Here is a 27,293-nt window from a genome sequence, read left to right on the forward strand (position 1 = left end):
TTTAACGGGTAGGTACTGTAGTGACCTAAACTTTTCCATGTTTATATATATTAAATGAATTGGTTATTTACATGATTAAGTGTTTCCAACATGTTAAACAATCAAACTTGTTAAGACTTGATTAATTGAAATAGGTTTCATATAGTCAATTGACCACCCAAGTTGACCGGTGATTCACGAACGTTAAAACTTGTAAAAACTATATGATGACATATATATGGATATATATAGTTAACATGATATTATGATAAGTAAGTATCTCATTAGGTATTTTAACAATGAGTTATATACATAAAAATGAGACTATTGAATCAAGAAACTTGAAAACGATATATATAACCATTATCGTTATAACTATGTTTTACTAATTACATATGAATCATTTTAAGATATTGTTACACTATATATAAACATGATAATGATAAGTAAACATATCATTAAGTATATTAACAATGAACTACATATGTAAAAACAAGACTACTAACTTAATGATTTCGAAACGAGACATATATGTAACGATTATCATTGTAACAACATTTAAATGTATATATATCATATTAAGATATATTAATATATCATAATATCATGATAATATAATAATTTAACATCTCATTAGATATAATAAACATTGGGTTAACAACATTTAACAAGATCGTTAACCTAAAGGTTTCAAATCAACATTTACATGTAACGACTAACGATGACTTAACGACTCAGTTAAAATGTATATACATGTAGTGTTTTAATATGTATTCATACACTTTTGAAATACTTTAATACATTTATTAAAATACTTCTACTTAAAAAAAATGCTTACAATTACATCCTCGTTCAGTTTCATCAACAATTCTACTCGTATACACCTGTATTCGTACTCGTACAATACACAGCTTTTAGATGTATGTACTATTGGTATATACACTCCAATGATCAGCTCTTATCAGCCCATGTGAGTCACCTAACACATGTGGGAACTATCATTTGGCAACTAGCATGAAATATCTCATAAAATTACAAAAATATTAGTAATCATTCATGACTTATTTACATGTAAACAAAATTACACATCCTTTATATCGAATCCATATACCAACGACCAAAAACACCTACAAACACTTTCATTCTTCAATTTTCTTCATATAATTGATCTCTCTCAAGTTCTATCTTCAAGTTCTAAGTGTTCTTCATAAATTCTATAAGTTATAGTTTCATAAAATCAAGAATACTTCCAAGTTTGCTAGCTTACTTTCAATCTTGTAAAGTGATCATCCAACCTCAAGAAATCTTTGTTATTTACAGTAGGTTATCTTTATAAGTTAAGGTAATACTCATATTCAAACTTTGGTTCAATTTCTATAACTATAACAATCTTATTTCGAGTGATGATCTTACTTGAACTTGGTTTCGTGTCATGATTCTGCTTCAAGAACTTTCAAGCCATCCAAGGATCCTTTGGAGCTAGATCCATTTGTCACTTTTCCAGTAGGTTTATCCACAAAAATTGAGGTAGTAATGATGTTCATAACATCATTCGATTCATACATATAAATCTATCTTATTCGAAGGTTTAAACTTGAAATCACTAGAACATAGTTTAGTTAATTCTAAACTTGTTCGCAAACTAAAGTTAATCCTTCTAACTTGACTTTTAAAATCAACTAAAAACATGTCCTATATCTATATGATATACTAACTTAATGATTTAAAACCTGGAAACACGAAAAACACCGTAAAACCGGACATACGCCGTCGTAGTAACACCGCGGGCTGTTTTGGGTTTGATAATTAAAAACTATGATAAACTTTGATTTAAAAGTTGTTCTTCTGGGAAAATGATTTTTCTTATGAACATGAAAATATATCCAAAAATCATGATTAAACTCAAAGTGGAAGTATGTTTTTCAAAATGGTCATCAAGACGTCGTTCTTTCGACTGAAATAACTACCTCTTACAAAAACAACTTGTAACTTATATTTTCGACTATAAACCTATACTTTTCTGTTTATATTCATAAAATAGAGTTCAATATGAAACCATAGCAATTTGATTCACTCAAAACGGATTTAAAACGAAGAAGTTATGGGTAAAACAAGATTGGATATTTTTTGATTATTGTAGCTACGGAAATATTGTAACAATTCTATACAAATAATATCCTAGCTAACTTATATTGTATTATACATGTATTCTAATATATTATGTAATCTTGGGATACCATAGACACGTATGCAAATGTTTTAACATATCATATCGACCCATGTATATATATTATTTGGAACAACCATAGACACTCTATATGCAGTAGTGTTGGAGTTAGCTATACAGGGTTGAGGTTGATTCCAAAAATATATATACTTTTAGTTGTGATCTAGCCTGAGACGTGTATACACTGGGTCTTGGATTGATTCAAGATAATATATATCGATTTATTTATGTACATCTAATTGTGGACAACTAGTTGTAGGTTACTAACGAGGACAGCTGACTTAATAAACTTAAAACATTAAAACGTATTAAAAATGTTGTAAATATATTTTGAACATAATTTGATATATATGTACATATTTATTATAGGTTCGTGAATCGACCAGTGGCCATGTCTTACTTCTCGAAGAAGTAAAAATCTGTGAAAGTGAGTTATAGTCCCACTTTTAAAAACTAATATTTTGGGATGAGAATACATGCAGTTTTATAAATGTTTTACGAAATAGACACAAGTAAATGAAACTACATTATATGGGTGAATGATCGAAGCCGAATATGCCCCTTTTGCTTGGTAACCTAAGAATTAGTAAACCGATCTACTAATTCACGCGAATCCTAAAGATAGATCTATTGGGCCTAACGAACCCCATCCAAAGTACCGGATGCTTTAGTACTTCGATGTTGTTTTTATCATATCCGAAGAATTTCCCGGAATGATAGTGGATATTCTTATATGCATCTTGTTAATGTTGGTTACCAGGTGTTCAACATATGAATGATTTTTATCTCTATGTATGGGATGTATATTGAAATATGAAATCTTGTGGTCTATTATTATGATTTGATAATATATAGGTTAAACCTATAACTCACCAACATTTTTGTTGACGTTTTAAGCATGTTTATTCTCAGGTTATTATTAAGAGCTTCCGCTGTTGCATACTAAAATAAGGACAAGATTTGGAGTCCATGCTTGTATGATATTATGTAAAAACTACATTCAAGAAACTTATTTTTGATGTAATATATTCTTATTGTAAACCATTATGTAATGGTCGTGTGTAAACGGTATATTTTGAATTATCATTATTTGATAATCTACGTAATTTCTTTAAACCTTTATAGATAAAATAAAGGTTATGATTGTTTTAAAAATGAATGCAGTCTTTGAAAAACGTCTCATATAGAGGTCAAAACCTCGCGACAAAATCAATTAATATGGAACGTTTATAATCAATATGAACGGGACATTTCATCTTGCACTGCGGTAGACTACCCTTGTAGTTGGGGTTCGAGCTAGTGTTCGGGTTGGGGTTCCTTCCATCGTTATGCCTCTTAGCGGGGGTTTGATCATTGGCTCTCCCCTTGTTGTTATCCCACTTACGCTTCTCACCACTGGCTCCCGATTCGGATTTAGCCTTTTTCGATTCATTGCTGGTAATTTGATTCATAAGGGTATGCGCCATGCGCATAGCTTCCGGGACGTTGGGTGGCTTAGAAGAGGTGACATTTCCCTGAATGGACTTGGGAAGTCCCCACAAGTATCGTTCCATTCTCTTAAACTCCGGGGTAACCATCGTGGGACACATCAGCGCTAATTTCAGATACCTATGGTTGTAACCATCAAGATCATTTCCCACAACCTTCAACTCCCAGAACTCAGCCTCCATTTTCTGTATCTCTGTTATGGGGCAGTACTCTTCGATCATGGCTCCCTTAAATTCTTCCCAAGGAGTAGCATAAGCCTCGTCAATACCTTTGGCCTGAGCAAGTGTGTTCCACCAGGTTAGGGCGCCGTCCGACAGCGTACAGGAGGCATATTTGGTTTTGTTCATCTCTGAGCAGTTGCTTACACGGAACACAGCTTCTAGTTTCTCAAACCACCTAGTCAATCCAACTGGCCCCTCAGTACCACTAAAGTTGTGGGGCTCGCAGCTTTGAAACTCCTTATATGTACACCCGTTACGAATGGGCTGGTTAACTGGTGGAGCTTGTGGGTTGATTTCCGCAATAGCTGCGGTTACTCTTTCAGCAATCATTTCCTCAATTTGTGTTGCTGTGGGCGCTGCTCTTCCGTTTGCCATTGCTCTTCTAAACAAAAATTTTGACTTCAGTCAAAATCCAGCATTTAATAAATAATAATATAGTATATGGCAACCAACATGGAATCAATGCAACACATGTTAACTAAGTAATGCAACTAGATACAGATACCACATAATCATCATACAGTAACGTAATTAGAGCACCGTACAAAAAGTAAACAACACTAAGTTTTCATTCATTAATAAGAAGTTGCATACATCCGCATAGGTTCGTACAATACATGAGTAAAACATGAAACTACAAACGAGATTACATAATGAATTCTACTACAATGCCCTATGGTGACGGTGGGTAAAGGATGTCCATTACGTGGGACATCTGGTCCTCGATCACAGTCACCCGAGCACGGAGGATCTCCACTTCCCTCGTCAGTTCCTCGATGGAGGGAGATATTGGTGGGGCAGGCGGTGCATATGGTACATGTGGTGCAGGTGGTGCAGACGGTCCTGCGCCAGAAGTAGATGGTGTGTAACGGTAAGCCTTACGCACGAATGAATCGGCAGGATACGGCACAACCCGCTTGCGGGCTGTGACCCTAGTCCTCGGTCCATGTGCGTTAACGAACGACCTACCTCCGTTAACCCCTGGAATAACGTTACCATCGAAACGATACCGCTTCTTCGACGGGGTAGAGGGTGGTTGTACGGGCGCCTCCTCAGGGTCCTCGTCGGAATCCTCGTCACTGGAGTCGTCGGAGGATGAGTCATCGGATGATGAGTCATCGGATGATGAGTCGTCGGAATTATCTGAAGGTGGATGCGCTCGGCCAGCAGTCATAATCCGATATCTGAAAGGTGGGATCAGCACGACGCACCCATCAGGAAGGCGTCTAGCCCAATGGTTATGCTCATTATGGAACGGAACGTCCCCGCATTCCCCAGGGATCACAACACCACCAGAATGGTGATGTGGCTCCGAGGGTCCTAGGATGAGTGGAGCTGGAATCTCCGGTGGATCCTCGTGTCCGTCTGAGGTGATCACTGGGTCGGGTGCATGGCCATTGGCTCCAGAGGACGAAGCGCCAGAGTCACTGGGGGGTGTCGACGACTGGATCTGTGAATCGGCAACAATGGCAGGCGAGGTGGCGGATGAGTCTGAGGCACTCTCCAAAATGATAACGGGCGGGACATCCGACATCTGAACAGGGAAAAATAACTTTTTCCATGTCAATAAGTCATAAAGCAAGCACGTATTAGGCAAAATAACTATGACAGTCTAGATCATCTATAGCAGTAAATAGCATGGCAATAATAGCAAATCGTACAGAAGTATCATGCAATCAAAAGCAGATAGTAGCATGCAGTAATGAAAATCAAGTAGCAGTGTACGTCATATAGCAGTAAAAGTAAGCAGTAGCATGCAGTAAGTTTCGCGGAAACAAGTAAACTAGCAAGTTGTAGATTAGTCCTATTAGTGAATCCTACTCGGTCCGGTCTAGACTCACTAATGCAACCTAATTCCCTACAACCAATGCTCTAATACCAAATGTGACGCCCCGTACAAAACCATCGTGTATGGATCATCAACAATAGGATCATTACAAGGTCAAACACTATATGCTGTTTGAAAACCAGTTTTGCATTCATAAAAAGATAGCGTTTACAAAAGATAACGTGACACAAAGGTCGTTACAAAGTCATTATTTGAAAATAACATAAATTACGAATGCAAAAGAAAAGTTCCATGATTGAGACATCTCTAAGTAATGCAGCAGAATTCTAGCACAGCAGGTCCTTAACAGCAAGTTTAAACACCAAGACAGCAAGTCTAAACAGTGGAAGCAACAAAACTCTAAATACCTGAGAAAACATGCTTAAAAACGTCAACAATAATGTTGGTGAGCTATAGTTTAAGTTGTAACAGTAATGTAAGGTAGGCCACGAGAATTCAGTGCTTCAAACAGCGTTTCAAAACAGTATGAAAAGTATATGTTTAACCGTGGGCACTTGGTAACTAACTTAACGTTTGTAACCCCCTAAAAGTACACTTGGCGAGTGCGTATGTTTACGAAGTATTAAACACCCGTTAAATGCTAGCGTGACCAGCCCGAGTGGGGATGTCAAACCCTATGGATCCATATCTAAGATTCGCGTTCACCGGTTCAAAGACCAATGACTAAACGTTACCGAGCTAAGGGGAACGTTTATGCCGTTTTATAACCTACACATATATAAAGTTTAAGTACTCGTGCCTGGTATGTAAAACGTAAAAAGTGCATGTATTCTCAGTCCCAAAATAGTTAGAGTAAAAAGGGATGCTATAACTCACAGTGATAAGAGCGGTAAAGTCGATAATGAAAGTATGCAAGTAGTAAGTCGGTCCGAAAGGTCGTCAACCTAAGTCAAAGGTTACTAGGTCAGTATGTTATCCTCATAAGTTCTAATAGTGCATAAAATAAGTTTTAAGTGTCATCATCATCATTATTCATCATCGTAAAAGTTAAGTAAGTTTAACAAGTATAGAGGTCAAAACAATAGGCTGACTTTGATCAGCTGCTACAGTCTCTACGTAAATCAAAAAGATGCGTAATCAGTGGACATGGATCCGTATGGGAGTCCTCTAGTTGCTGACCAATTTCCAGAACCAAACTCGTCTTCGTTTGACCTTGGTGACAGTTTAAGTGCGAGTAGGTCAGAAATTTCAGCACAACGTTACAAGGGTGTAGTGATTTTGAAAAGGCCCTAAATCCCAAACCGTAACTCGGATCGAGGCAAGTCTTAAACGGAAGTCATATAATCGAACTAGGATATCTGAAAATCAACTTTTCCAGTAGCCCAGGAGCCTGATAAGATCCCAAAAATAGTAAGCAAGGTGCTCTGGTGGGGTTCTTAGTGCTTGATGCTCATCACGGTTCTCATCCTTGATGCTTGTAGCTTCAAGTGTACAACTCGTTGATGGGTTAGCATCACCTTGACCAAGATTCTACCATAAACACACAATATGTTAAGACCAAGTAAGAACACAACTCATTTTAGAGTCTTAGATGGATGATGAACCAAGGTTACATCATATCCTTAGTCTTAACACAATTACAAGTTACATTTACAACTAAAGCTACAAACTTTACTTCAATCAAGCAAGTATGAACATAATCTAAGTCAAATAAAGTGATGAAATCCTAAGCTAGATAGCTTGGATCCTTTTCACACAAGTTATAAGGTCACAAAGCTAGAAAGCTTGAACCTTTAGTGTTCTTGAAAACCTTGAAGCATAAAGCTTAGATCTTTAAGTTACATGAAGACCATAAACACAAGTTTTGATCTTTATAACAAAATAATGAGATCATAAGTTAGGAAACTTAGATCCAACAAAAGATATGAAGATTCAAACTAGAAAGCTTGCATCTTGGTTGCTCTTGAAGATCTTGAAGCATAAAGCTTGGATCATTAAGTTACATGAAGATTACAAACACAAGTTTGAATCTTTATAACAAAATAACAAGATTAAAGTTAAAAGATATAGATCTACAAAGTAGGTGAAGATTCAAAGCTAGAAAGCTTGAATCTTCCATGTTCTTGAAGGATTCAAATCCAAGTTTGAATCTACAAGATGTAATCAAGATCAAAGCTAAAGAGCTAGACCCTTTAATGATGATGATAAATTCGAAAATGATAAGAGAAGAAGAAGAAGAAGAAATTCAAAAACTTACAAGTTTTAGAGTGAGAAATACTAGAGAGGAGATAAGAGAGTAAGTGTGTGTGAAATATAAATGAGAACAAGTGTAAAATGGATGGAATAAGGCTTGTATTTATAGGTGAATGAGGGTGAGGGTGGTGGTGATGGCCGTTGGAATGGGAGGGGGACAAGGGGGACACACTTTTGCTTTTTGGTTAATGGTTGTCTAAAGTTGGTGCTTATGTTAGGATCCCATGCAACATTAAGGATAATACTTGACAAAAATGCTAGCATGTCCCCTCTAATAAATGGGAATTTGTCTACATATTAATGGGTCACTAGCTATTAATAATTGGGCTAATTAAATAGTCCACAAACTAGTGTAGGGTGGGCTAAGGCTCAACAAGGTAGAAAGTCCAATAAGACTAACTAGTACGCATAAGTAAATTACTACGCGTAATTAACCATCCTAAAACCCAAGTAATTATTATTATGAAATAATAATTAAGATTTCATAGTCATAATATTCCGATTACGACAAAATTTAAACGTGTACGTAGTACGCACTTTATTCGTAACGTCAAGTGACACTAACGGTCATAAAGGCATCCGGTGATCAAGTTAAGTAACCTACGTACTTAAAGGAACGTTTTATCATATAAAAGAAAGTAAGCCATATGTATAAAGATTCCAGAGTATAAAGTAGCACAGTACGCACAAATACGCAGTTTCGCAAAAACCACAAGGCACAAAAACAAGTCAAAAAAGTCGGGTCATTACACCAACAGTACCATCAATAAACAGCACCAGTACCATCAACAATCCATGCCTCAACATCTTATTCTGTACCTCGAGTATAATCATCGTTCTACGTATCGTTCTACATCAATTATCTTCGTTCTTCATGGCGATTATGCAATCTCTAATGTTTTAGAGGTTATGTATTCTAGTTCAAACGGTAAATCAAATAAGATTAATATCTTATTGACTCATTAAATCCATGATTACATCTGAAGAAAATATATATGTATATATGTTTTCATAAAGATTGTAATTAAGAATTCTTTTTGTACAAACTGTTAACGGTGAAAATATTTTAACGGGTAGGTAATACCCGAGGAATATTTAGATTTCACATTAATAAGTTACACTGTACATTCTTCGAATCTGATTCAACAATCAATTACTATCCTACTTACAACCACCGATATACGTATCCATTCACCGCAGAGTAACCATTTTCATCCAATTTCATATTTGTATTTTGATTTACCAGAATCCAACAAGTGACATAATGAAGAAAACGTTGGACAAAATAAAATTTGTTAGAAACAAACAAATTAACTATGAGAAATTTTGTTAAGAATCCACGCTAACTGTTCCTAGCTAACTGTTCCTAGCTAACTGATTACATTTTATTTATCGCAATTTAATTATCGCAATTTATATTCTCGCAATTTTATTTATCTTCATTTAATTTCTGTTATTTATTTTACGCACTTTAAATATCGGGACACGTATACAAGGTTTTGACATATCATATCGACTCATCTATATATATTATTTGGAATAACCATAGACACTCTATATGCAGTAATGCTTGAGTTAGCTATACAGGGTTGAGGTTGATTCTACAATAATATATATACTTTGAGTTGTGATCGAGTCTGAGACATGTATACAATGAGTCACGTTTACGTATTAATTAATTCGAATATTATATATTCAACTATATATGAATTATTGTATTACTAATTGTGGACTGCTAACTGTGGACTGCCAACATTGGACAATTAAAATATTGATTATAACATTTGAAACTAAACAATTCTTCAAGTTTGCCACTTGATTTCATCTTAAACCTCATTTGTATCTTGACGATTACAATCTGCGTTCAAACCTTTCATGATTCTTGAAAACACCTCAATCGGAAGGATGAACCAACCGCACTTCATCTGCGGAAGAAAAGATTGATGCATATAGTTATGCACCTGAAAACTCTCAGAACCTGAGTAAATGTTTAACACGTATCTGTGCTAACTCTTTGGGAGTTGTTATTACCGAAAATCACTTTGCAATCCCTTTTCAAATTAGCCAATTTTGTCACAGCTTCAGCAAATTAATTTCGACTTTTCATTCGAATAAACCTTATTATAACCTTATATATAAGTTACCTTTCGTCATCGTTACCGGGGAACCATTTATATTCCACCATATTAACAGTAAACTTATCAGCAACTTCATTGATCTCTGACTTTTCGAAGAATCATTATATTCATTGAAACCTTATCATATACTCATCCACACCTTATAACGAGAATGACCATACCAATTATCCAGAATTAGCAATCAGTATTTTGAATCTCGCAACGTTTCTACTTCAACAATTATATGTATACATATAACAATTATCTCTTAGAATTATGATCTTCTATTCTGAAATTCTGAAAAAGCACCCAGTCTATGAATCAATACTACAAATTTTGAAAATTGCTGATGAAGCAGCAAAAACTGTAAACAATCTTAACAGTTGAAAGTTTGATAATAAAGAATAATGACTGAAGAAGCTCAAAGTTGGAACTGAAAAACGAATTGAGCAAACCATGAAGGAGGCTGTGAACAAATCACAAAGACTAAACCTGCCTTCAAAGAATCCAAATGATTCAGTATCTGCTGAACTCATTAACGAATACTTTGCTCCTGAATCTAAATCTTTACAGACAAATCTTCATCATTATCCTTCGATACTAGAAATTCTAAGATATCATCGTATCTTTTATCATAAATATCCTCGATATATCTGAAGATATTCTTAGCTGAAATCGTTTATCTTTTCGCGTTATCTGCATTACATCATAAAGGAAACTGTTTCAGTTTCTAAATTCTGAAAAGTTCGAATTTAAAATATGAATGATATTGAAGTAGTGTTGGGAACTGAAGCATGAGTTAGTATAATATAATGACACTTGACCAACGTGATTATATTACAGTAAGTCATGCTGAGTTTCTAATGGAACATGATGATTCATAGACCATTACGTCATCATGTGCCATGTTACACGACTCTTACATTCTGTCTAATCTCTAAACATATCAAGAACATGTTTTCTTGATAGTTCTATCTTTTCTCATAAATTCTGGTAACTTAATCAATCAAGATCTACTATTACAATCTCTCTCTTAGAACATTTGTTATCTTCATTCGAAACTTCATACCTACGAATTCTAGACCATTATTCGCTTGACTTAAAGTCGGGAAGGGAAAACAAAAGGGTGGAACTCCAAAATATAAAGGAAACAAAGATAGTGGAGTTATAGTGAGATATCCGACAAAGCAATTGAAACAGATCCTCGCATTTAATCAAAGAAGATTCATATTTCTTTAATTTCTGAAGAATCAAATCTTATTACGAAGATTTTCTCCAAATCTCTTGGATGCTGGAAATCAATCCTATCTACGTCAAAAGATATGACAGATCTTCGTTTACTTATTTTATTCTTTTGTGACAGCTTCATTCGTACTTTTTGAACAGTCGAATTATTTTATCCTTATTACTCAATGGTAATAAAACTTTATTTATTAGCTCATATGAGTCATGAAAACATTCTTATTGTCAGCCATGACCATCCCAATCAAATTTCAGGACGAAATTTCTTTAACGGGAAGGTACTGTGACTACCCGGAAATTTCTGACTAAATTTACACTTAATCTTTATATGAATTCAACACGATAAGCAAAGTCTGTAAAGCTGAGTCTCAAAATTTTGAACTATTTTAATATATTCATTTACCCTGTGACTATTTCTGACGATTCACGAACCTTTAAATTATAAACAGAAATTCATATATAAATAATTTTACATGTAAATATATATATATATATATATATATATATATATATATATATATATATATATATATATATATATATATATATATATATATATATATAAAATAAATTAAATATATTAATAAACTATTATAAGATTTAATTATTATGAAAGATAACTTAACTAAAACTTGTTATCTTAAATATATAGCGTATAAATGATTTCGAACATAATTTATCAACGTATAAGTTATACTATGAGTTTAATTGTTTAATATATATAATTAATATGATTATCTACTTAATATTTAAAACATAATTGTATATATATACATATGTGTGTGTGACTTCTATACATAATTGTTAATTGTATGTATAAATAGTAAATACTCAAAATATGTTATTATATATAATTAATTAATAATGTGTAATATTAATAAATAAAATTTAATTACAAGTTTAAAATATAGTTATTATACTTACTTTCATTATTATTACTAAAATTAATATTAATATTAATATCAATAGTAGTAATATTATTATTTTCAATATATAATATATAAATATGAAATTTGATATATATACATAAATAATATTATTACTAATATTATTATCAATGCTAATATAGTTAGTATTATTATTATAATTATCATTAATAATATTTTATCATCAAGTTCATAGAAATTATTATTTTTATTATTATTACTTTTATTATTATTATTATTATTATTATTATTATTATTATTATTATTATTATTATTATTATTATTATTATTATTATTATTATTATTATTTGTATTTAGATTATTATTAATATAATTATAATTATTAATTACTAATAATAATTATATGAATATAAATCAAATCGTACGATTTTGGATTCAAATCTGTTCCCATCTCAATCAACTTTCTCTAAATTTTGTTTCTATCTCCTAATCTGTTATACATCAAGATCGATCGTACCAGTTGTTAGAATCTCAATAGACTTTTAAATATATTTTTTTCTTATTTTATTCATGATTAAACGTGTTCTGTCCACTCTTTTAACTATAAAACAAACGAATAATCTGTATTCTGGACCAACTCATTTGACATTACACCCTCAATATCAATTACAATCACATTCAACAGAGATTAGTTGTTGAATTAATCTGAAAACCATGAAAAACACTCGATACCCTCCGTTCTTCCAACTTTTCAGCCAAAAACCGATTTTGAATAAAATTTAAAAATGTATAAATGTAATTATGTTGGAAATCTTCCACTCAAACTACCTGAAAAGTTTCAATTACCAATTTTCTGTATTGGATCCTAATTTGTGAGTCAAAGATTTTGAATAAAAAGTCAACCGAGTGTTTGAAGATCAAATTGGAGTTTTATAGGTTATTTCTGTTGAAATTAACGATTCCTAAAGATTTTATGAATCATCTGAAACACAATTCAGGTAGTAATTATTGTCTAATGCGGCCTTAAATTCATAATCGTGATTGGAGTTTCTTCGTGGGTGTTAACGAGCTGCTACAGCTGTTTTGTAATTTTTTTTTATCTGTTAATTCAAGATAAACACAAGTGGTCATTAGTATTTCAATTCCAAGTTTAGAATCAAACTTTTAATTCACTGCTATGATAGTAGTCTCTGGTCGATGTGTTCATGTGAAGAAGAAGAAGGAGAAACAGTTTAATACGCGGGTTATATTGTTTTATTTGGGGTACAAATCAGAAAAACAAATACGGAGTAATGGTTTGAGAGAAATGTCGGGGAACGAGAGGTCTCGAGTTTGAGTCCGGGCGTGGGCATCAATTTTTTTTAAAAGCTTGTGAGGTAGTTTTTTTTCGTTTTTATTTTTTATTATTATTATTATTATTATTATTATTATTATTATTATTATTATTATTATTATTATTATTATTATTATTATTATCATTATCATTATTGTTATTAGTGTTATTACTATGATTATTGTAATTGTTGTTATTATTATTATTGTTATTATAAGTATTATAATTATTAATATTAGTATCATAATAGGTATTATTATTAATATAAGTATTATCAATGTTATTATCATTATTAGTTTATCATTTTAGCTCTACTATTATTACTATGATTACGATTAGGATTATTATTTTTGTTATTATAAAAATAATACAAGTTATTATTATTTTCACTAATATTAGTATTAATATCATTTTTGTAATTATTAGTACTAATATTATTATTATTAACATAAGTATCATTTTTAAACAATGTCGTTATTATTTTTAGTATTATCAATATCAATAAAATTATTATTACTAGTAAATTATTATCATCAAAACTATCATTTTTGTTACAGATAAATATTTTGTACCTAAAATATACTTAATACATATATTATAATTATATTAATAGTTTATATACTATATATCAAACATATTAACATTATTTATATAATTACTTATATATAACAAACTAATGATTTGTTTTAATATAATACCAACCATATATATATATATATATATATATATATATATATATATATATATATATATATATATATATATATATACAACATAAACATATATAACATATAATATGAGTATTTGTTTTTAATGGAATGTAGTATAAATTCTATATAACTAAAAATATATATAAATAATACATACTAATAAAGGAAATTATGTGATTCCACTAGATGTATTAATAAATATACAAATGATATAGGTTCGTGAATCCGAGGCCAACCCTACACTTGATAAATGACGTCATATGTATTTTTACTACAAAATACAGTATGGTGAGTTTCATTTGCTCCCTTTCTAAATGCTTTTACAATATATTTTTGGGACTGCGAATACATGCGCAACTTTTATAAATGTTTGACAAAATAGACACAAGTACTTAAAAACATTCTACGAATGAGTTATGAGTACACCGGATATCACCCCTTTATAGTCTGGTAATCTAAGAATTAGGAAACCGAGCTCCTAATTGACGTGAATCCTAAAGATAGATCTATGGGCACTAACAAGCCCCAGCCAGAGAATTTGAACTGCTTTAGTACTTCGAAATAGGTATACAACCGCCAGCTTTAAAAGATATGATCTGTTTGTGAGGTGTACACAACCATCATATTTAAAAGAGTGGCCTGTTTGTATGCTTTTGCATGACCGTGCGGAATGCCGGTATGCGGGGGATATTCTATATGCATCTTGTTAAGGTCGATTACCAGGTGTTTGTAGTTCGTATGAATGACTTTTATCTCTATGCCGTGCGAAATGCCTGATATGAGATTATGTTTATGAAGGATATTAAAAATCGCGAGGCAACCTACGGGGGAGAAAAGGATACGAACCTACTCTGCTAAGCATTATGAAATATGTTTTCGTACACGAGATAGGTGTACTGTATTTAAATCTTGTGGTCTATTAAAATGATAAATTTTATTGTTTACAATAAACTAATGAACTCACCAACCTTTTGGTTGACACTTTAAAGCATGTTTATTCTCAGGTATGAAAGAAATCTTCCGCTATGCATTTGCTCATTTTAGAGACATTATTTGGAGTCGATCATCGTAATGGAACCAGATGTTGGTGACTTCGTCCAGATGGATTAGGACGGGGTATGACACTTACTCCCACTTTGATTAAGTCAAATCTCACCCGAAAACCCCCATAATCACAATCGACTAGTGATTATGTTCCAACAACTCATTTTACTCAAGGTTTCATCATCAAAACATATTACTTGCATCAATTTACACAAAACTCGTTTTGACCTAATCTCAAGTCAAAACACCCATTTTGCAAGCTTACACACTTAACCGCTTATAGCCTAAGTTAACTAGTGATATTAACACCCGAACATGATTATCAACTAATCAATTTCATCATCCAACCCAAAACCCACCAACAATGGTTATCGACACCATTTACTAGCTCAATCACCCAATTATCAACTAGTGGTTTTACTCAAGAACACCCAAATCCAAAACCCCAATTATGAACACTAATCAAATTATGAAAACTCGGAGTTAGAACTTAACAACACTACCACAACGTAGCTATGAGCGAGATGAACAACTTTAACACTCGAGCTTTTGATCGATTCAAGCTCCTTCTTCTTTAAATCTCCAAATCTCTCTCTAGATGAAATGGGAGTGTTTGTGGATTTGAAAGTGATCCAAAACTAGATCCAATTCTGGTATTAAGGCTACAAATCCGTCCTCAAGTGAAATGACCAAAATGCCCTTCATTTAACTCTAATTAAAAGAAAACAGAAAACTGCCATCAGATAAGGTGCGCGGCGCGCACAAGCTCAAACTTTGTCTGTCAGTTTCGATTTAATCCAGTTTGATTATTCAACGTTTATGTACACCTGTACACTTGGGTTTAGGGTCTTACAGTTTAACTATTGATTTAAACATTCACAATTATTAACCAAAATTCAATAGTCAACGTATGATTGTAAATGTCCGACAATACATAATTCAAGTAAACTAATAAGTACAATAGAATTAGGGATTACAAATATGTACTAACAGTGATTGTTGTAATTTTGGTGTTTGAAGTATCTTCCCTAGAGATATTCTCATAGGTGATAATAAAAGATTAAACAAATAAAGAGATTAGTTTTTCATTGTTCAACTCATCTGGTGACCATTTCCGACTTTTTTTTTTTTTTTTTAGAACAGCTGAATAATATAAAAGAACTAGCAAGAAGCTAGAAAATTACAAACAGTTCATAGGATGTTGGAGCCAAACATTCCAATCAACCTTAGGATAAGAAGATCTAGATTGTAACCAATCGAAAACAGAGACAATAATGTTATCTATAATGTGACTCTTCTTAAATAATCCAGACTTGAACACAACATCGTTCCTAAATCTCCATATGGACCAAAGCGTGGCTATGCAAATACATTGAAGCACAAGGGATTTAATCGGGTTTGAAGAAGCAGAAGCTAACCAGTTTCTGAAGTCTGAACCATTCGTCCACCTGGGTAAAGAGACACCAATCCACACACAGTGGGATGATAATAAAGTTTAAATATGACTCCGCGTTAATCTGCGAGGAAATGAAGCCCTAAACGTTAAACCATAGTGGGATGATTAAGATAATATAAGATTGTTTACCATATACGATCAAATAATAACTGTCTTTGCCTCTTTGTACATATAATGTTACACACTATTCAACTAATGACAACAAATACTAAGTCATACTTAAACTAGGAGAATTAGGTCGATCAATACTTTACGTTTGAAACATTTATTTGTTTTCTTCTATTTTGGCAACTATAAACCCAAGTGATACTTCTACATGTGTACATGACTACAATCCATACAACGCCTCACAAAATTCACATGTACCTATGATCATACCCACAAATAATATACATATTACATATTACATATTACATATATTTCTAATACAACATGCAATATTTAATTTTAATTAATTTAATTATTGGTTGTTTTGACTTGTTCGACTCGTACAATATTACTAATGGAGTTTTGGTCTTTTTCTTTTATTAAATTCTAATTCAGGTTTGTGAATTTAGTAACTTGGTCTATGTTCACATGCATATGATCAAAGCCTATGAGATTTTAAAACACTCTAGAATCGCAACTACTTCATGTCTTGAACGAGTCAGTCACATACTGTGATTAGACATCTAAAATTAATATTAAAAAATGCCATTGAATTGCTTTAGCATTCGTCTTTTTGAATATGTAATAACTAAGAACATAGACTAAAAGCAAGAGCGTGATACATGACATTTTCAACTTGGTATATGTACGTCAACACACCCTTTAGCATAGTCTTTTCATCAGAGATCTTTACAATAGAGTCGGTACGCATGACAAGATCTCCTTTACCGCAAACTTTACAATCTCATTAACGATGACACATATTTGGAACGATAGCGTATTTTTGATAATGTCGCAAACATGTTTTCATCCACATCTTAAGCATAACTATCAAACCCGATAACTATCAAGCATATGTTCTCCCGGAGCATGCATATGTTTTTTAACACGCATACACACTTCGTTACATAAATTAAATTTGTGATGGAGTTGAAGTATCTTGATCTTGATATTGATGATTTACGTGGTCAGGGGTATGACAATGGATCAAATATGAAGGGAAAACATATAGGTGTACAAAAAAAATTTCTAGATATAAACCGTAGAGCATTTTATACACCATGTGGTTGTCATAGTCTTAATCTCGCGTTATGTGACATGGTTAATACTTGTGGGAAAGGTTGAGATTTTTTTGGTATCATACAACGCATTTACACAATATTTGCGAATTCTTCTAAGAGGTGGAAAATTTTGAAAGATAATGTTCACGGGTTGACTCTTAAGTCATTATCTATCACACGTTGGGAAAGTCGAATTGATAGTGTCAAAGCTATTAGATTTCAGATTTTGGATATAAGAGAAGCTTTACTTCAAGTTTCTAAAGAGGACAATGATTCTAAAATCCAAAGTGAAGCTAAATCTCTTGCAACAAATGAGCTCAGTAATTTTGTGTTTTTAGTGTCGGTGGTTGTTTGGTATGAAATATTGTTCATCGTAAACTTAATTAGCAAAAAGTTACAAACCAAGGATATGATTCGTGATGTTGCTATTAAAGAAGTAAAGGGGTTAATGACTTACTTTGAGGGATATAGAAACACAGGGCTTTCTAAAGCAATTGTTGAAGCTACGAAAATCGCCATTGAATTGGGTATTGATCCAGTGTTTCCTCAAAAGCGTGTAATTCGCAGGAAAAAACAATTTGATGAGAACTTAAGGGATCAAGATGCTCCATTATCTCCTGAGGAGTCATTTAAAGTTAATTATTTCTTGTATATTGTTGATCAGGCAATTGCATCTCTTAAAACAAGATTCGAGCAATACGAAGAATATGAAAATATTTTTGGTTTTTTGTTTGCATATGACAAATTAAAGTACATTGATGATGAAGATCTTAAGGTGCGTTGCAGTCGTTTTGAGGATGCTCTTAAGAATAATGAACAATCACAATCAGATATTGATGCAAATGAACTATATATGGAGCTAAGGTTGCTTCAAACGTTCTTCCCAAATGAAACTTTGAGACTTATTGATGTTTTGAAAAAATTGAAAGAGATCGATTGTTTTCCTAATGCCATAATCGCTTATCGAGTGTTGTTGACTATTCCAATAACTGTGGCATCTGCGGAAAGAAGTTTTTCAAAATTGAAGTTGTTGAAAAACTACTTGCGGTCTACCATGTCACAAGAAAGACTTAATGGGTTGGCAATGATAGCTATTGAGAAAGATATATTAGGGAGTATTGACTATAAAGAGTTGATCAATAATTTTGCTTCTAAAAATGCTAGGAGAGAAGTTTTATTTAAAGAATAGTTTAAGTATAATGAAATAAAACTTATTTGTGAATAAAATAAATTGTTACGTTTTTTTTTAAGAATTTTAGAAGTATTATCTTTTTATATGTATGGAAAAAAAATTTGAACGTCTATAATGTGGCCCAATTTACTGTCTCGAACAGGGCTTCCAAAATCATTGAGACGGCCCTGCTTAAAGCATTAGGTGTATTCAGGGACGGATTTTTGCGGTGGCAGGGGTGGGCAGTGGCCCCTCCAAAAATTTGTTCTCTTAGTGTAAGTTTTATTTTCTAGGATCTAAAATATAAATATTTTATTAATAGCCCCTCCAAAATTTTAAAATTTTTCTTATATAAGTTTTTGAAATGATTTTGATCCTCCTACTAAAATTGTTCAAGATCCGTCTCTGGGTATATTGAATTCCACTCAAATATTCCATCAAAGTTTCATGTGAAACTTCAAAAACCAAAATTCCTCTACAATGGCCTGAGATGCTAAGCTAGTAACTATTACAATGGGGGAAGCTGCCCAAGAGGCAAACTACCAGCCTAGAAGATCTGTACACACGAAACAATATAATACAATGGCCTGAGATGCTAAGCTAGTAACTTGGCATCCAAAACATCACTAAACTACGTAAGGAAATCAAGATGATTTTGTAGCTAATTATGCCAATCGATATGCTTTGACTTGCATCTCTTTGCGATCCACTCGAAGCTTTTGACTTGGATTTCGTTCAACGCGACCGATGTGTTCCAACACTTATTTTTTTTAAGTTTTTTGGTTTCAGTTCCTCCAAATAAGGTAAGCGCACAACCATACCACCGCTTGCCAAATCTTTTTACCCAATTCCGACCCGACTGCGTTGAGCACCAATTTAAGAGCTCCTCAACACTTACGATTGCAAAATCTGTTTTAAATTATTTTTTATTGTATTTCCTTTTTGGTCTATCTATACTTTTAAACAAAGAACTTAAATAGTTGATCAATCGTTCAATGTCTACCTCCATAGTTCCCAAATAATTTACTAAACTGAACATCAGTTTGTCGCGTTACTACTCTCCATGCTCTATTGTCAACACATTTTATGACGTCAGCAACATTTAAATATATATGGAGTATTATTTAATCTCATTTTTTAACATTACCTAACTCACCTAAATTAGGTGTTCTTAAATTGGCATACTTTTTCTTTCATAAATTTGCTTAAAATGGTGAAAAAGATATTCAATTACATTACAAGTTTTATAAATAAATATACAATACTTATAGATTATGGATAAAATCCAAATTACTACTCTAAAAATTTGAATTAGGTAACAAATTAGTTCTCCTAATCGTTTGAACGGAGTAAAAATAAATGTTAGGTAATTGCTTACTCAGTTTTGAGTTTTATAGGAGAAAATGTTTCTTTGGTTTTGAGATTTCTTCGAGCCTCGCCGAGGTGATTAACATGATTTTTCACGGGATACATGTCCGTATGGATTGATATCCGTGTGATGGTTATTGAAAACATTCTTTAAGTGTGTGTGTGGAAAACGATCTCGAAGGTGGTTAATATCATTCTAGGTGATTCTGAAACGACGGTTCTAAAAAAAACTATATAACATTTATATTTCAACTTTTATAACATGATCATAATTAATAATTAATATCGATATACTTTATAGAAACTCTTGAATTACCCAATAAAAATTAATTACTCTGTAATTTCATAATAACTACAGTAACATTTATTCCACTCTAATAATTTTCCCAAAAATATAAAAAAGGAAAAGATTCGATTTCAAAATTTTTAGAGTAATACTATATCCACAAATAAATGCATACAAAAAGAATTTACAAAATTATTCGTTAATATTACATTAATTCATTTTTTTCTCTTTCTTTATAATTTTGGTATAGTGCCAACTCATTTTGTAAATAAGATTTTTGTAAATCTTATGTGAACAAATCATCATTTACGGAGTATCATTTACTATTTTTATAATACTAGTATTATTCTTTAAAAATATAATTTTCATTTATTTTGAAATCAATGTCCGAAGCTGCGAGAGCGATTGGTTTACACTCTCGGGTCACACATAATACGCGTTCCAATATTCATTACATTTCATTTTCATTTTACTATTTTAATTTTATTTTATTTCAGTTTCCATTTGTCACCTGCTACTCTACTCCCTTTTAATCTCCCTAAACACACCTTAAAAATAAGAATTTTCATCCTGCAAATTAATCAAGAGTCTAATTTATCACACCCCCGTTTAAAAATATGCAATTTTTTTAACATCTGCACAAAAACCCAACTCAAAAAAAGGGATCTTTAATTAAAAAAAGATTATTTTTTTCTTTGCTAGACCCAGAAATCTTTATTATTTATAGATACATATAAATATAAATGGCTGGTGGTGAAGGTGAAGGAACGTCGTTAGAGTTTACGCCGACATGGGTTGTCGCCGCCGTTTGTACGGTCATCGTCGGAATCTCACTCGCCGTTGAACGGCTACTTCATTACACTGGAAAGGTTTGTTTTGTTTTTTTTTTCCTTTTAAAATGTGAATGGGGTTTTGTTAATTAGAAATCTAGTTCAAATTAAAGTTGTTGATGAGCTTTTTATATTTTTAATTTTATTTTTTTATGCAGAAATTGAAGAAAGCAGGGCAAAAGCCACTTTTTGAAGCCTTGCAGAAGATCAAAGAAGGTTTTTTTTTCCTTAGTTTATTTCAATATTTTATTTATTTTGTTTATAAGCTTTTATAAAAATCATTGTATTTCATGAGGTTTATTTTGCTGTCTAGAAGTTTGATCACCTTTTTAGAAATTAGAAGTAAATATATACATACAAGTGTTTTTTATTAAAATAATTTTTTTTACCTTTTTATTAAATTACTTTATACAAGTGTTTTTATTTTGAGATTAAAAAGAATATGCAACTAAATTTTGGAGACTTTGACTTTCAAGGGAAATTATGCTAATTTCGTACTTGAAACTTGTATACACGTGTTTAATGTTTTTTTGAAAAATCTTTGAAAACTATATGTCACAAATAGCAAGCTTTATATTCCACATAAAAATAATGTTAGTGTTTGAATAGGTTTATAATAAAGGTGATTTAACACTTTCTATATGCGTCATAACATGATCAGAACTATATTAGTATGTTAAAAGAAAAAGTGTGTTACCTTATAAAATCCATTTCTTATCCCTGCTCAAACAATAAGTTATCCCTATCAAGTAAATACCTACTGTTTCTAATCTTCACAATGTCTTTGTTGTTGACCAACACCACGACCAGGGGCGGAGCATTGTGGAGACAGGGCGGGGCATCCGCCCCGGCTGGATTTTGTTTTTTTTTTAAAATTTTCACTAAAAAATTTTTTTATACTAAAAAATAAGGTTTTTTTTAGTGTTCGCCTCAGCTTCAATGAAAAATTAAATAAATTTTTTCACTCGCCCCATCTGTGGTTGGGTTCAAGTTCCGCAACTGCATTTGACATCGTTGATTTATCCAATTCCGAATCTCCTTCCGCGTCAATCATAATATTATGCAATATACAACACGTGAGTATGACAGTCGGTATCTTATCATGTCCAGGCATGCACTTGCCATTGATTACATCCCAACAACTTTTGGTTATTATTATTTTTTTAACGGCAATATCGGCATCGCCCAGATCACCCAAAGGGGACTTAACCACCTTCACGATCATATGCCACTCACACACGCGTTAGGAGAAAACTCTAATAGCAACAACCCTGGCAGTACGGTTGAAGGTTGGGAAAACCTCCTCGAGTATGACTTTTCGTATCTTATAATGTCTAGGCATGCTGTTGTCGCCGATCACGTTCTAAAATATTATTGCTTATTCAATACTCGGCTAGCAATCGATCGATATGACTGCTTGATTGATTGCCAAAGGAAGGTTAAACAGATAACATTTGGAGTGTAATTGATGTTGTCACATCACACCTGAATGGGATAAGATATTTATAAGCTATACTCGCGTGTTGTATACTACAAAACAGTATGATCGACATGAAAGGAGATATTAGATTCTGTATCGGATGAAACAATAAGTGTTCTTGACCCGACGTTGGAGGAAAGTGCGTTGGCCAATGACAAACACGTTGTAAATATCAGAGACATATTTTGAAGTGTTGATCATGTTATGACATGTATAGATAGTTGCTTTTAAGAATATACATTTAGTTCTCTTTTTACCTTAATACCTAGTTATTAAGCCGGCAACAAGCGTTGATTTATTGGCGAATTGACTGACTCTTAGAGCCTAAAGTAAATTTCAGGCAGGATTTAAAACCCATGTAAATTTGATTTTACCATTTTCATGGCGTCTCAATTTTATTTTATTTTTTTGGAATTTTTTTCCTACTTATTGGGTTTTGTTGTTGTTGTTGTTGTTGTTGTTGTTTACCTTAATACCTGTTATGTTATTATTATATTAAAAGATAGAAGGACGGACCACTAAGTTATGTAAGAATATCGAATTTGGAAAAATATTTTAAATGTATATGTAATTTGATTGACGTTTATGTTACGATTCTGTGCAGAGTTGATGCTTTTGGGGTTTATTTCTCTTTTGCTGACCGTTTTTCAATCAAGAATTACCAAAATATGTGTGAAGGAGAGTTTAATGGAACACCTTTTGCCTTGCTCATTAAGTGATATGAAAGACGCCAAAAGTCCTAAGTCTGAGACTACGTCTCATTTTATTCGTCATTTGCTTGCGGAAGAAGCAACGGGTGCGGGTTATTGTGCTGCAAAGGTAATAAATTTAGTTTGCATTTTTAAATCATAATTTATATTGTACATGACAAGGTAAATATCATTCATAGTTACCATATTTGTAATTCATCAAGTACACCTTTTCAATTTAATATACTCAAATTCAGCTGTTTGGTAAGTTGTTAATGGCTGAAAATGAAATAGGAAATCTTGATCAATTTATTTAATTTTCTGATTTTTTTATGGTTACTTTTTTTTATACAGGGTAAGGTTCCGCTTTTATCTCTCGAGGCATTGCATCATCTACACATCTTTATTTTTGTGTTGGCTGTTGTGCACGTGACGTTTTCTGTTCTGACTGTTGTATTTGGAGGTGCAAAGGTTAGTAAAATGATCATTGATCTGTACTTTATTCTGTGTTTTGTTTATTGCTAATACATTTGTGCATAATGTAGATACGACAATGGAAGTATTGGGAAGACTCTGTTACTAAAGATAATTTTGACCATTCACAAGGTAAATGTTATCATTTGTCATTTGTTTTTGATAAATATCGGTCTAATATTATAATGTGATTTTTTGTCAATTAAAGTGACAATGGAGAAAAGTTAACAATTTGAGTTCCTTTTGAGGTAAAAACGGATTGAAGCTTTTGAAAAAATAATTTCTATATACACATCAGATTACATTACATCTAACGTTCAATCATAAGTAGCAGTTAAGGATTTAACATTCGCGACATAACTAAACTCAAGCCTATATATTTTAAATCATGAATAATTATGGCACAACTTATTTTGCCATTTTAAAAAGTATCTTCAAATGTCAAAATTACAACCTCTATTATGTTTAATTATTTTTAGTACATCAAACGTTGAAAGTACAACCTTATACATTACGTCAAACAATTCATAAAGTTTGCATAATTTGAGTTGAAGCACGAGGTAAGCAAATCTTTATATATTTTTTATATTTCAAATACGAAAATTTAATCTTCAAAAGTATTGAATCGTTTAATATTTGTAACATCTACATTTCCTATTTTTAGCTCGTTTCTAATGAATATACCTTTAACGAGCTACTCTAATTCAAACTTTGAACTACTATGGGTTACAGTATTTAAGCCGAGAGTTACTCAAGTTAAAGATCACGACTTTATTAGGACCCGTTTCGTTGGTATTGGTAAAGGTTCAGCCATTCGAGGTTGGCTGGTAAGTAAAGGAATATTTTTGTTTGTTAAGACCATTTTTACTTCTATGATTTAGGAGGTTATATGCATAAATGTACAATTTTGGCTACCTTTAAACCACTTTTTTATGATATCATATGCTTTATGACTAAATATGATTGCTTAATTATTTATTGTCTTGTATCCCTTGATGAACATTACAGCATTCTTTCTTCAAGCAATTTTACGGATCAGTCACCAAGTCAGATTATGTAGCACTGCGATTGGGATTTATCACGGTAAGGATCTGAATTAAAGAATGCATAGCTCTCTTAACGCCACCTGTCTCGTATGTTGACCTTTTTTGTTGACTTTTTGTTTCTTTTCATGATATTTTTTATTGCAGACACATTGCAAGGGAAACCCTAAGTTCAATTTCCATAAGTACATGATTAGGGCATTGGAAGATGATTTTAAGAAAGTTGTTGGTATCAGGCAAGTGGTTTTATTTACTGTTTCATTCCTTAACCTTTTTTTTTTTTCAAAAAAAAGATTCTATTTTGAGAATTTGGATTATGAGTGAAAAGATATAAGTTTCTTGGGATTCAGAAAAACCTTTAATTATGGGTTTCATTCTCATTAATTCAAAACCCACACCACTTAAACAAACAACTTATATCATTCTATCTCATTCCCATTCCCATGTGTTATAAACCCTTCTACCAAACACACCCTCAAAAGTCAAATCATTGTGTTTTATCACTTCATCTACACACATTTCCTGATTTTGTCTTTCTTATATGCAGCTGGTATCTATGGGTGTTTGTCGTCTTTTTCTTGTTGCTCAACATTAACGGTAATGTATTATTTTATGACTTTTCTACAATGTAGCTACAGATACATCTATTTCGTGCTTAAAAAACTTAGCTTTAAGTTGCTTAATCATAAAAGATTCAACCTTTATTTATATAATATTCTTCAATCATATTTAACACAGTGTCATGATACCTTTCTTGCCATTTTACAGGTTGGCATACGTATTTTTGGATTGCTTTTGTCCCTTTCATTGTAAGTAGGCTATACAAACCGTAACAATGATTACATAATCATTTCTAATTAATTAATTATTTAAAACCTATTAATTTTTTTATTGTTTTTGTTTTGTTAGCTTCTGCTTGCAGTGGGAACAAAGTTAGAGCACATAATCATTCAATTAGCACACGAAGTTGCTGAAAAACACATAGCCATAGAAGGCGATTTAGTTGTACAACCATCAGACGATCACTTTTGGTTTAACCGGCCCAAAATCGTGCTTTTCTTCATACACTTTATACTATTCCAAAATGCATTCGAGATCGCTTTCTTCTTTTGGATTTGGGTACGTTTCAAGTTCACATAAAACATATAAAACTTCATGCAAAAACAGAAATCAGTAACCCGTTTTAACATTTTTGTTGTTAGGTTCAATATGGTTTTGACTCGTGCATTATGGGTCAAGTTCGCTACATCATCCCTAGGCTCATCATCGGGTAGAGTATCTGTCTTTGAGCTCGTAAACTTACAAAAACAGTAAAATGGACCAAAATACAGTAAACTTAGTTAATATATATATTTATTTATTTATTTATTTATTTATTGGCAGGGTGTTTATTCAAATTATGTGCAGTTACAGTACTCTACCGCTTTATGCTCTCGTGACGCAGGTACTTGTGTCAAGATTTGATCTTTTTTATTTTTATTTTATTTTCTTTTTTTTTATCTAACAAAACAAGCAAATATAATACATGTTGATGTTCAAATTTCAGATGGGAACAAATTTCAAGAAGTCTATATTCGATGAGCATATTCAAGCAAAAGTTGTGGGTTGGGCTCAACATGCCAAGAAAAAAGCACAAAATGGATCGAGTCATGATGGGTCAAGTGGGTCAACTGCCCCAACTGCTGCAGCTGCTGCGTTTAAGGGTGGTATTCAACTTGCTAAAATGAATCAGAACCAGCAGTAGCAGTCGTAAAGCTACAATGTCTTTTGGAGATGCTTATATGTTAATATAATATTGTAGTGGTCGAATATTAGCTTCAATCTTGCACCTTGTTCTGTTATGGTGATGATAGTAATCGCAGTTTTGCGAATTTTGCTTTTGGATTAGGAAAAGTGATTAAAAAACTGTAAACCTTCAAGTTATAATTGGTGACATCTGAGGTTACTCATGATGGTTATTGAGATCATATTTACTTTATTTTTTGTTGTTTGTTTTGC

At 32.3% G+C, this 27,293-nt stretch overlaps 1 protein-coding gene and 1 pseudogene across 1 annotated transcript; both read left to right on the plus strand.

Moving 5' to 3' along the window:
• The first annotated feature begins 17,817 nt into the window (after positions 1-17,817).
• Positions 17,818-19,143, plus strand: LOC139874524 (uncharacterized; annotated as a pseudogene).
• Positions 19,144-21,281: 2,138 nt separating this feature from the next.
• Positions 21,282-27,253, plus strand: LOC139877903 (MLO-like protein 1). The gene is made up of 14 exons (XM_071865304.1): positions 21,282-21,648; positions 21,768-21,825; positions 23,694-23,908; positions 24,133-24,249; positions 24,324-24,384; positions 24,985-25,079; positions 25,261-25,335; positions 25,443-25,531; positions 25,843-25,892; positions 26,064-26,104; positions 26,205-26,414; positions 26,498-26,565; positions 26,679-26,739; positions 26,842-27,253. The coding sequence occupies exons 1-14, from the start codon at positions 21,523-21,525 to the stop codon at positions 27,037-27,039; spliced, it is 1,464 nt and encodes a 487-aa protein (XP_071721405.1). The 5' UTR covers positions 21,282-21,522; the 3' UTR covers positions 27,040-27,253.
• The last annotated feature ends 40 nt before the right edge of the window (positions 27,254-27,293 follow it).

The sequence above is a fragment of the Rutidosis leptorrhynchoides genome, chromosome 11, assembly GCF_046630445.1.
Source record: "Rutidosis leptorrhynchoides isolate AG116_Rl617_1_P2 chromosome 11, CSIRO_AGI_Rlap_v1, whole genome shotgun sequence".
Lineage (NCBI taxonomy): Eukaryota > Viridiplantae > Streptophyta > Magnoliopsida > Asterales > Asteraceae > Rutidosis > Rutidosis leptorrhynchoides.

Excerpts from the sequence above, each read along its gene's own strand:
- LOC139877903 (XM_071865304.1), top strand. The coding sequence starts at position 21,523 with ATGGCTGGTGGTGAAGGTGAAGGAACGTCGTTAGAGTTTACGCCGACA. Across the intron at positions 24,385-24,984 it reads TAATTTTGACCATTCACAAG|TATTTAAGCCGAGAGTTACT; the intron begins GTAAATGTTATC and ends TATGGGTTACAG. Across the intron at positions 26,566-26,678 it reads ATCCCTAGGCTCATCATCGG|GGTGTTTATTCAAATTATGT; the intron begins GTAGAGTATCTG and ends ATTTATTGGCAG.